The sequence below is a fragment of the Phyllobates terribilis genome, unplaced genomic scaffold (assembly GCF_046119375.1).
Source record: "Phyllobates terribilis strain yellow unplaced genomic scaffold, ASM4611937v1 Scaffold_7__3_contigs__length_470593459, whole genome shotgun sequence".
Taxonomy (NCBI): Eukaryota; Metazoa; Chordata; class Amphibia; order Anura; family Dendrobatidae; genus Phyllobates; species Phyllobates terribilis.
The window spans coordinates 115,510,933-115,522,788 of NW_027362767.1; the positions used below are offsets into that span (position 1 = coordinate 115,510,933).

Sequence of the window (11,856 nt, forward strand, 5' to 3'; positions counted from 1 at the left end):
GATTATAACCAGCACAGTACAACAGAGTTAAACCTTGTCTGATGTCCACTCACAGTGCTATTATCTCTAATGTATTGCCCCTTCCCTCCATACTGGCTGCCCATGAGATGGAAACTGAAGCAGTATGAGAAGACAACTGCTGATGCAAATGTGTTTGTAATGATCCAAAGTTCACTTCCGCTGTACTGTGTTAGCTCTGATCTCACTGCAGAGCTGTGTGTGATTCTCTATAATTTCATCAGCTTAAAGAGGACCTTTCACTCCACTGAGTCTGAAACAGTTTTTCTTTTTCTTCTGTGCCCCTCTGTTCCAAAGTTTTGTCCCCCAGCAATATAGATGCAAATTTTCTCTTCAGTCAACTGGGCGTGTAACACAGAACTTCTCTGCTTTGATTGGCCAGCTTCAGAGGAGAAAAAGAAAATGCCCACAAAGAACATCTGTGGTATATGCCCAGTTGGTAGAATGGGAAATTTGCATCTTTATTTCTGTTGAGAATAACTTTGGAACGGACGGGCAAACAAGAAACAGAAGAGCTGTTACATAATCAGTAGAGAAGCAGCAAATGGAGGAGGCACCCAGGTTTAACAAAAAAAAAAATGACACCGGTCCTCTTTGACCTCTTGAGGGCTGACATATTTTCGCCATCAGGACAAAGTATTTTTTATTCAATTTTTTTTTTCTCACATTCAAATAGCCAAAATATTTTTCTTTTTCTTTTGATTTAACCATAGAAGGACTTCTTTTTTTTTTTTTTTGCGGGATGAGTTATATTTATCAGCGGCACAATTTGGGGTGCATATAGCTTCTTAACCAATGTTTATTAACTCTTTATGGGAATGAACAGAAAAACAGATCAATTCTGCCATTGTTTTTTTTTTCTACATTTTAAATTGTAAGCTATTCACCGTGCTGCACAAATGAGTCATTATCTTCATTTTGTGTGTCAGTGCAATTATGGTGATACCAAATTTTGAACATTTTATTATTTTTTACTCAATAAATACAGGTTGATAGAAAAAAAAAATCATTCGTTCTTGTGCTGCTATATTCTAATAGCCATAAGTTTAAAATTTTTCCACGAAGGCTTTTTTTTCATGGCAAGATATAGTTTTCCTTGGTACCTGAGTCGCTAGTCACTACTTACGGACACGCCATGAGGTGGGGAAGTCAGGGAGTCCAAGGTCAAAAGCCAGGAGGGTATATCATAAACAGAGGGGTCAGCAAAGGCATAGTCAGGTCACAATCCGCAGTCAGAATTCCATGAAGGTAGCGGATCAAGACAGAGGGGCTAGGCAAACGGATGGTCAAAGGCTAGTCCAAGATGGTCAACAAAAGAGACAAGAGGCAGACAGCCAGATAAATAGCCTGGGAATCATTCCGAATAGGAGACACCTGTAGGAAGCCCAGCACACACCGAACCCCTGATTAGGCGACAGGACTGTCGCTCACTACACTGACAACTCAGCACGCCAAAACATCAGATTGGGTGACTGAGCTGTCTATCACAATACTGACAGCTCAGAATGCCCCTACCCCAGATTGGATGGTTGAGCTGCCACTCACCACACTGAGAGGAGGAATCGTGACAGTACCATTGTGAGGCATGTACAAGTTTTTTAGAATTTTTTTTATCACTTTTTGGGAGATAGAATGAACAAAAAAAACAATAGTTTTGGATTATATTCTTCGGACTCTAAACAGATTGGACTATGGGATGCACCCAGATTTAGGCAAAAGAAAACAAGAACAAAAATATTTCATAGTAAACTTCCATGATGAGCTAATAAGAAAGAAAAGGGTAACGTAACACTAACTTGATATAAACAGTTTTGCATTTGAAATTTCAATGCATGAACGGAGGTTTTAAATGGAAGTGTAGGGGTTAATGTAATTGCACAAACATTACAGTCAAGCTTCACCTATTCCTTTATGACTAGGCAATTGGGTGACATCACATGAAGGTTTGGAAACATGACTTCCAGCGATGGAAAATGACTGTTTACTATAATTTGAGAAAAAATACACAGCAATAGATAAATTAAGTTGTAGAAGATTTACAAATGCACCAATGCTTGTATGTAATGATAATATTTAAGTAGTCGAATGATGAGATGTTGCTTTTGTCTGTTTACTTTTGCAAAGGAGCCCACCAGGGAATTTACCTGCTCCTCAGTGGGCCAGTCCTAGCCTGCCCATGCTATCCACATCTTGTGGCACAAAGCAGACTAACAACATGAGTAATGAGCAATGAGTAAAATACTAAATGCCAGTTTCATTTAGCACAGCTCACGAGCTGAGTCCCTGTCTACGCAGCAGCCTCCACATTTTCCTTTGCATACATTTCTTTTAAACACTGCCCACCATTCTGCAATCTTTATTCGGCAAGTCAATAAAATTACCGTATGTCTTTTCGATATTTTTCTTATTTTGCACAGAAAAACCCTTTAAAAAACCTTTTTTTTGTTGGTTGCAATATTCTTAGACCCATAACTTTTTTATATTTCTGTATACAGAGCTGTTCTAGGATGTTATTTTTGCAGGACAAACTGTAGTTTCCACTGTTACTATTTTTGTGTACAACTTATTGATCACCTTATTTTCCGTTTTTTGTTCAAAGGATGAATAAAAAACAATAAGTCTGGAAAAGATTTTTATATTTATACAGCATTCACCCTGCAGTATTTGGGGTGCATGCAAATTTTTGATCATTATTTATTTTATTTTTTGCAAGGCGGGGAGAGCTGATTGGTGCTTCTTGGACCCCAGAAGTGACGGTGCTCATATCATATTTGTATTCATGAATATAAATGAATGCTGGGAACATCTAACTCCCCTCATGCCAGGTGAGTGAGGAAGGGGGTTAAAAAGAAAAATTTTTTTATGATGGTGCTGCGTCCCTTGTAACCAGTCACCGTAGGCACTAGACCTCTGGTGTCTAGTGGTAACTACTGCCCTGTCAACTGTTGATGTATATTATGAATTTCAGTGCTATCGCTAATGTGCCTCTCTTGATGATGAACAAGTCATCAAAGTTATGATTGCAATACACAATAAGGGACAATATAGGGGGAGGCTGAGAAGTATTGGGATTTGAATCTACTCATAAAATAGGTGTGACACAAGACCCCATCGCGGTCCCCCTCCTCTGTTGATGAATCCTGTCTTTATAAACAAAGATATTGTGGGTGAGTATAAACTTTAGTCCCTTTTTTCCACTTCTTTGTGTTTTTTTTTTTTAAGTACGTATACTGATTTAGCAATAATAGCCACAAGTGAATTGGTGAATATGTAGACATTTTTTTCATTCACTTTATTGTGTTCCACATCAGGGTGTTCTCTTTTGTGGTGGGTATGAGCCATGTGTCCCGGGTGCACACGGTTGCCGTGGGGTGGTTTCTGTGACTCGCTAGCTGTCCAATTGCTAAGCCAAACATGCACCAAGTGCTTTTGCAGCCCATTTTTACGACATCTGGCAGTACCCGTAGTGGGTCTCCCAATAGGAAAATGCATGTTTGTGGAGGATGGTATCCTGGGGATGATGCATTATCTAGGTGAGTTTTTATCCCTCTTGTCCACATATATTCATTCTGTATTGATCTTTTAATAATCGATTGATTCATTTCCTGTTTATGGGTTGTTTTTATACCAAGTCATTTTATAGCTGATTTTATAAACCTGGTGAAGGTTACAGGTTGTGGTTGAAACTTATTTATTTTGAAAATAATAAATCCTTTTTACCAATTATGGTTTCCTTAGTCGCACACGTGAATACCACCGTCTATATCCTGGATCTAGAGCATTTACCCCATTAAAAGGCCATATTGCGCTACACACAGTGGTCTTTTAAGACCAGGTGTGTACTTTTTGGCATTTTTCCTTCATTGTCTATGAGTATGATGGAGATAGTCAAGCACATAACCCTATCGGTGGTATAAACAGCCATGCTGTGTCATAATATACTCTTTTTATTGTTGAAGTGTGTTAAAGTCAAACGTAATACCCAGAACATACGTCTATAATGCATTGAAAGCGTTTTATGCTCTTGTAAGGATGGTTCAAATAAATACATATTGTCTACAGTTCAGCCCTCAAAGGCTAATATTGGGGAACGCTGATATAGGGGAAGGGGTTGCTATCATGCTGACATTTGTGGGATTTGTTGTTATGCTATATTCTCAAAGATTTTGATTTACACTACACCATGTATAAGCATAGGGTATATATATATATATATATTTTTTTTTTTTCTATAGCCTTGCATTTTATGCATTCACTATATACTAGGATTTGTGCTTTTCTATTTAAATCTCTCATACATAAAACACCTTTTTATCATCCAGAACATTTGCTCTTACCATTTAGAGGATCTATCAGCAAATCAAAAAACAGCCAGTATTTGTTCTTTTTTTAATTCCGGCTGCATCCCTGAGTATTCTGTTTTTTTTTTTTTTCTAAATCTGCCATACGGTTCCAGAGATATGGATCTTTTTATTTGGTGCTAATTTTTAGTCTTTTTCAAGGGGGTGTGGCTTAGTTTCCCTGGGGGCGTGTCTATACCTTGTGAGCACCTCCTCCTCCCCATCAAAATTAGTACTAAATAGAAAAGCCTACATCTCAGGAACCATATATTGTATTTAAAAAAAAAAAACAAGAAACGGAATACTCAGGGGAGCGGTGGGAATAAAATAAGAATGAAAACTGGCCACTTATGATCCGGTGACGGGTCCTCCTTTAAAATAAAATTTACGCAAATTATTAACATGTAAGCCTACACTTAATATATGGCAAAGTGGGGTGTGGACGTGCGACAGCAATGACACAACAAGCAAAAATTCTATAAAAAATAAATGTAATAAAAAGTGTTGTTTTTTTACAGTTTTAAATATGTTGGCAAGTAACATACACAATACAAAGTGGCCGTTCAGGCCGTTACATATATTAAAGTCCATCTACTCGCTACAGTAAGAAAGACATTTAGCAGCAAAAAGTTCTTCTGTTAACTTTACCTTGGAAGTTCCCATCTTATGTGATCAGTGCGGCAGATAGCGGCCCTCCCAGGGGTACGTACCAGGAGATGAGGATTAGTAACAATACGCTTTGTCTTCTTCATTGACATGTACAGTACTATGATTACAGATACAGTACCATCACACAATAGATATTCCCTGCTATTCAACAGTACAGTATTACAGGGGTGGGGGGTTGGGGGGGTCCAACGTAGCCAACATGATGTGGCCCAATGCCGCATCAGCTTTCAAGTGGATTGTTAAAGTGACAAAGTAATTGTGGAATTTGAGTTTTCAACTTTGCAGATAGCGCGGGCACCATCACAGCTCTCTGTTGGTTGGACCTTACCCCTGTTACAGGTTCACAATTTCATATCTAGATTTTCCAATTCATCATTTGTTTTTGTTTTTCTTTTTAAGTCACTTTTCTTTGTTTTGTTTTTTTGAGCCAAATTCTTCTAATTTTGAATTTTGTGCAGTCAAAAATGCTTTTTTTTGTTGTCTTTAGAGTAACCATCCTATCATTTTTTTTCCCCATAAATCTGTAAGAAACTTTGTAAAATATCTTAGCGAAATCTGCCTTTTCTCTCTTCCTACTTCACTCCCAATTGATGGGTAAAATCTGTCTTCAGCGACTACTGATTTTACCGTTAGATAGGAAATGACAGTTGGTGCTCATAATGTTCTATGGAGAACTGTCTTGAGCTCCACCCCCTCTCCATAGAATTTTAAAAGCACCAACTGTCATCTCCTATCTCAGTAAGGTGAAGATCTACTGTATCTTCACTGAATACAGATTTTACACTTGAATTGAGAGTAAAAGATCAGTCCAGGAGGTGAAAGAAGCAGATTTCTCTGATAAGATTTTTCACAAAGTTTCTTTTTCTCATGTGTACGATTGATTTATGGAATAAAAATTGAAACAATGGTCACTCTTTAACCTTTTGAAGTCGTACATTCTGCTAAAATGTCGCAAAAATTTCAGGCATAAATAGAAATTAGTTCAGGGTGGTGGCACTGGAACATATTTGTGTTAAAATTTTTGGGACTTTTTTTAAAAAAAGTCATAATTGACGAGTCAGTCAAAAGCTTCTGGAAACCCCAAAGTCTGCCCACAATGACAAACATTATAAAAAAAAACTGGAGAACATTTTAAATAAGACACAAACGAAAAGAAGGCAAAGGGAAAAATAAGAAAAAAGAAACCCACCAAAATCTAGGCGCAAATGCAATAATGAATGGGACCGATAGTCTAAAAGATATAAAAAATAAACATATGACAGGGAAAAATGAATGTGAATCCTGTGCTGATGTGCAATTCGCAATTATAAGGGGGTTAAATTAACGGAGAGGTAGCTGACGCGCGTCATCGGGGCTGGTGCGGCATATGATCCAGGATTTCAGTTGGTGCAATGATTCGTCCTGCATCTACTTCACATTCATTGACCTGGTGGAGAACATCGGATGGCGGTGGAGGAGAGTGGCCATTAGGTTGGCGGAGGGGGCCAGGAGCTTGAAGGAGAAATGTTCTTGTGACAAGGTGCGTTATCGGTGGCACAGTTAGGACACGGCCACAGGGTCGTCTGTAGTGTAGAAGCATGGCAGGATGGCTACCAGCGCCTCCTCTATGGAGAACAGATGCTTGTCCTCAGCCTCAGGGCAATATGTGTGCATGAAGCTGGCCAGGCGCAGCAGGTACTCGATATTGTGGCCGGCCCGACCACTGGAGACCACAATCTGAGCGGCAATCTCTTCCTCGGAGGCCGGTCCCAGGTAGCCAGGATTCTGCGAAGTGGCAATGTACACCAGGGCCAGCAGTGCCCCCTCTTCACCTTCATCTTGGGGGTAAAACTTAACCAGCTTTGTTACATAGCCCCCGAGGACAGACTCCCGGATGTTCAGATACTCAAGCGATGATTCAATCTGATCGCCCCGCACTTCATAGGCGACACCCCAAGTGCATTCCTGAAAGAAGAGGCACAGAGTTAGAATTCCACCCATTTCACTAATAGTAAAAGCAGTTTGTCGGCCCCATTAGGTTTAGTATATTGTAGCAATTTCAGTATTATGGGGCAAAAGTTTAAAGGGGTGGCATTTAAAAACAAATAATTATTTGCTCACCCTCCCCAGGTCCAGCACTGAGTCTCCACAGGTATTGTCAGTAATTGTGGGCAGTGCTGTCAACATAATGTCTACACTGCAGACAATAGCAGAAGCCTGGAGCAGCAGCAAAGACTCAGAACTGGCCTGGGGAGGGTGAGGAAAGAACAATTTGTTTTTTTTTTTCCTAGTAAAACTGCAGCTCCAGGAGTTTTTTTTTCCAGAACATTGCAATAGAGCCCCTTTTTAATGTATGGATATTCAGAGAAGGGGCGACTAAGGGCAATAATGGGCAAAAATTCCCCAAAAAACATTACCCAGCATAGTTATGATAAACTTAATTAGGGTCAATAGCAGCAGACGTCTTAGGCAGAAGCCCTGTACATAGAAATGAATCGTCAGTCCAGGTCCTTGGCCAAATGGTCGCTACACCATTGATGCCAGCTAGAGGAGTTCTCAGTAACGGGACGAGCGCCCTGCAGCACTTTAGCACCGGGGCGAGCGCCCTGCAGCACTTTAGCACCGGGACGAGCACCCTGCAGCACTTTAGCACCGGGACGAGCGCCCTGCAGCACTTTAGCACCGGGGCGAGTGCCCTGCAGCACTTTAGCACCGGGACCTGCATCCTTTAGATGTTGGGAAACTACAACTCCCAGCATGCTGTTGGGTTATTTTAGTGTCAGTACCAGATAAGTACACTCTAGGACAATACAATGGAGACTTTCTCACCTGGTAATCTTCTTGCAGGGTGACCACTCGCCCAGGCTGGAAATAGAAAGAAGTGATGGTGAGACCTGAGAGAATGCGATGTACTGGGATCAGCTCATGACACTACACACTGCTCTCACCATTTCAGCGCTGCCTCTGTGGAAAGTGTCTCCCTGCCAGAACTTGCGGCTGTAGCCGGGGATAAATCCAACCTTACTGGACGTGAATGTGAAGTCCGGCCTCCAGACCAGGGAGCCATAGCCGAAGATCCACAGGGACTTCTCGTAGGAGCGCGGCTCCTCCATGGCAGTGACCGGCTGGTTGGGCATTTGGGCTGAGAACGGGCTGACAAGTGGTGCTGATGCAAGCCGCACAGACTATATATATATATGCATGCCGGAGCAGAGCTCCGCCCACTCAGAGGGCTCGACTGCACTTTCAGCCAATAGTAATGCGCTATCACAGAAACCACGCCTATCGTTCTTTTCTCCTGTCACCTAATTGGTCAGGTTTCTGGGGTTTTTTCTCCGTAAGCTCCGCCCTTCTGCCGCTGCTGTGAGAATGATGCAACTGCTTCAATCTGTTTCAGTTCCGGGCAGAGCATAGAGCAAAGCGGGAGGAGGATTGCATCAGAAATTAGGCACCAGGAATCAGACACAAGGCATCAGGCACCAGGCATCAGACACCAGGCATCAGACACAAGGCATCAGGCACCAGGCATCAGACACCAGGCATCAGGCACCAGGCATCAGACACAAGGCATCAGACACCAGGCATCAGACATCAGGCATCAGACACAAGGCACCAGGCATCAGACACCAGGCATCAGACACAAGGCACCAGGCATCAGACACCAGGCATCAGACACAAGGCACCAGGCATCAGACACCAGGCATCAGACACAAGGCACCAGGCATCAGGCATCAGACACAAGGCACCAGGCATCAGACACCAGGCATCAGACACAAGGCATCAGGCATCAGACACCAGGCATCAGACACCAGGCATCAGACACAAGGCTCCAGGCATCAGACACCAGGCATCAGACACAAGGCACCAAGCATCAGACACCAGGCATCAGACACAAGGCACCAGGCATCAGACACCAGGCATCAGACACAAGGCACCAGGCATCAGACACAAGGCTCCAGGCATCAGACACAAGGCACCAGGCATCAGACACAAGGCTCCAGGCATCAGACACAAGGCACCAGGCATCAGGCACCAGGCATCAGGCACCAGGCATCAGACACCAGGCATCAGACACCAGGCACCAGGCATCAGACACCAGGCATCAGACACCAGGCACCAGACACCAGGCATCAGACACAAGGCACCAGGCATCAGGCACCAGGCATCAGGCACCAGGCATCAGACACCAGGCATCAGACACAAGGCACCAGGCATCAGACACAAGGCTCCAGGCATCAGACACAAGGCACCAGGCATCAGGCACCAGGCATCAGGCACCAGGCATCAGACACCAGGCATCAGACACAAGGCACCAGGCATCAAGCACCAGGCATCAGGCACCAGGCATCAGACACAAGGCACCAGGCATCAAGCACCAGGCATCAGACACAAGGCATCAGACACCAGGCACCAGGCATCAGACACCAGGCACCAGGCATCAGGCACCAGGCATCAGAAACCAGGCATCAGACACCAGGCATCAGACACCAGGCATCAGACACCAGGCATGAGGCACCAGGCATCAGGCATCAGGCACCAGACACCAGACATCAGGCACCAGACACAAGGCTCCAGGCATCAGACACCAGGCATCAGACACCAGGCATCAGACACCAGGCATCAGACACCAGGCATCAGGCACCAGGCACCAGGCATCAGACACCAGGCATCAGACAACAGGCATCAGGCATCAGGCACCAGGCATCAGACACCAGGCATCAGGCACCAGGCATCAGTCACCAGGCATGAGGCACCAGACATCAGGCACCAGGCTTCAGACACAAGGCATCAGACACCAGGCACCAGGCATCAGACACCAGGCACCAGGCATCAGACACAAGGCTCCAGGCATCAGACACCAGGCACCAGGCATCAGACACAAGGCTCCAGGCATCAGACACAAGGCTCCAGGCATCAGACACAAGGCTCCAGGCATCAGACACAAGGCACCAGGCATCAGACACAAGGCTCCAGGCATCAGACACAAGGCACCAGGCATCAGGCACCAGGCATCAGGCACCAGGCATCAGACACCAGGCATCAGACACCAGGCATCAGACACCAGGCATCAGACACCAGGCATCAGACACCAGGCATCAGGCACCAGGCATCAGACACAAGGCACCAGGCATCAGACACAAGGCATCAGACACCAGGCACCAGGCATCAGACACCAGGCACCAGGCATCAGGCACCAGGCATCAGGCACCAGGCATCAGACAACAGGCATCAGGCACCAGGCATCAGACACCAGGCATCAGTCACCAGGCATGAGGCACCAGACATCAGGCACCAGGCTTCAGACACAAGGCATCAGACACCAGTCATCAGACACCAGGCTCCAGGCATCAGACACAAGGCTCCAGGCATCAGACACAAGGCTCCAGGCATCAGACACAAGGCTCCAGGCATCAGACACCAGGCATCAGACACCAGGCATCAGGCATCAGACACAAGGCTCCAGGCATCAGACACAAGGCTCCAGGCATCAGACACCAGGCATCAGACACCAGGCATCAGACACCAGGCATCAGACACCAGGCATCAGACACCAGGCATCAGGCACCAGGCATCAGGCACCAGGCATCAGACACCAGGCATCAGGCACCAGGCATCAGACACAAGGCATCAGGCACCAGGAATCAGACACAAGGCACCAGGCATCAAGCACCAGGCATCAGACACAAGGCATCAGACACCAGGCATCAGGCTCCAGGCATCAGACACCAGGCATCAGACACCAGGCATCAGACACAAGGCTCCAGGCATCAGGCACCAAGCATCAGACACCAGGCATCAGGCACCAGGCATCAGACACAAGGCATCAGGCACCAGGAATCAGACACAAGGCACCAGGCATCAAGCACCAGGCATCAGACACAAGGCATCAGACACCAGGCATCAGGCACCAGGCATCAGACAACAGGCATCAGGCACCAGGCATCAGACACCAGGCACCAGGCATCAGACACAAGGCTCCAGGCATCAGACACAAGGCTCCAGGCATCAGACACAAGGCACCAGGCATCAGACACAAGGCACCAGGCACCAGGCATCAGGCACCAGGCATCAGGCACCAGGCATCAGACACCAGGCATCAGACACCAGGCACCAGGCATCAGGCACCAGGCATCAGACACAAGGCACCAGGCATCAAGCACCAGGCATCAGACACAAGGCATCAGACACCAGGCATCAGACACCAGGCACCAGGCATCAGGCACCAGGCATCAGACACCAGGCATCAGACACCAGGCATCAGACACCAGGCATCAGACACCAGGCATCAGGCACCAGGCATCAGGCACCAGACACCAGACATCAGGCACCAGACACAAGGCTCCAGGCATCAGACACAAGGCTCCAGGCATCAGACACAAGGCTCCAGGCATCAGACACAAGGCTCCAGGCATCAGACACAAGGCTCCAGGCATCAGACACAAGGCTCCAGGCATCAGACACCAGGCATCAGGCATCAGACACCAGGCATCAGACAACAGGCATCAGGCACCAGGCATCAGACACCAGGCATCAGGCACCAGGCATCAGTCACCAGGCATGAGGCACCAGACATCAGGCACCAGGCTTCAGACACAAGGCATCAGACACCAGGCACCAGGCATCAGACACCAGGCACCAGGCATCAGACACAAGGCTCCAGGCATCAGACACCAGGCACCAGGCATCAGACACAAGGCTCCAGGCATCAGACACAAGGCTCCAGGCATCAGACACAAGGCACCAGGCATCAGACACAAGGCTCCAGGCATCAGACACAAGGCACCAGGCATCAAGCACCAGGCATCAGACACAAGGCACCAGGCATCAAGCACCAGGCATCAGACACAAG

The 11,856-nt window shown here is 45.9% G+C and overlaps 1 protein-coding gene across 1 annotated transcript; it reads right to left on the reverse strand.

Annotated features, from left to right (window-relative positions):
* Positions 1 to 4,832: 4,832 nt before the first annotated feature.
* On the reverse strand, positions 4,833 to 8,168 carry CHAC1 (ChaC glutathione specific gamma-glutamylcyclotransferase 1). The gene is made up of 3 exons (XM_073639104.1): positions 7,955 to 8,168; positions 7,836 to 7,871; positions 4,833 to 6,971 (listed from the first exon to the last, which is right to left on the reverse strand). The coding sequence occupies exons 1-3, from the start codon at positions 8,141 to 8,143 to the stop codon at positions 6,567 to 6,569; spliced, it is 630 nt and encodes a 209-aa protein (XP_073495205.1). The 5' UTR covers positions 8,144 to 8,168; the 3' UTR covers positions 4,833 to 6,566.
* Positions 8,169 to 11,856: the final 3,688 nt, after the last annotated feature.

Bases quoted from the DNA above. Each gene is read 5' to 3' on its own strand.
- CHAC1 (XM_073639104.1), bottom strand. From the start codon at position 8,143: ATGCCCAACCAGCCGGTCACTGCCATGGAGGAGCCGCGCTCCTACGAG. The intron at 7,872-7,954 runs GTGAGAGCAGTG...TTCTATTTCCAG, and splicing joins ACAGAGGCAGCGCTGAAATG to CCTGGGCGAGTGGTCACCCT. The intron at 6,972-7,835 runs GTGAGAAAGTCT...CTCTTCTTTCAG, and splicing joins CCCTGCAAGAAGATTACCAG to GAATGCACTTGGGGTGTCGC.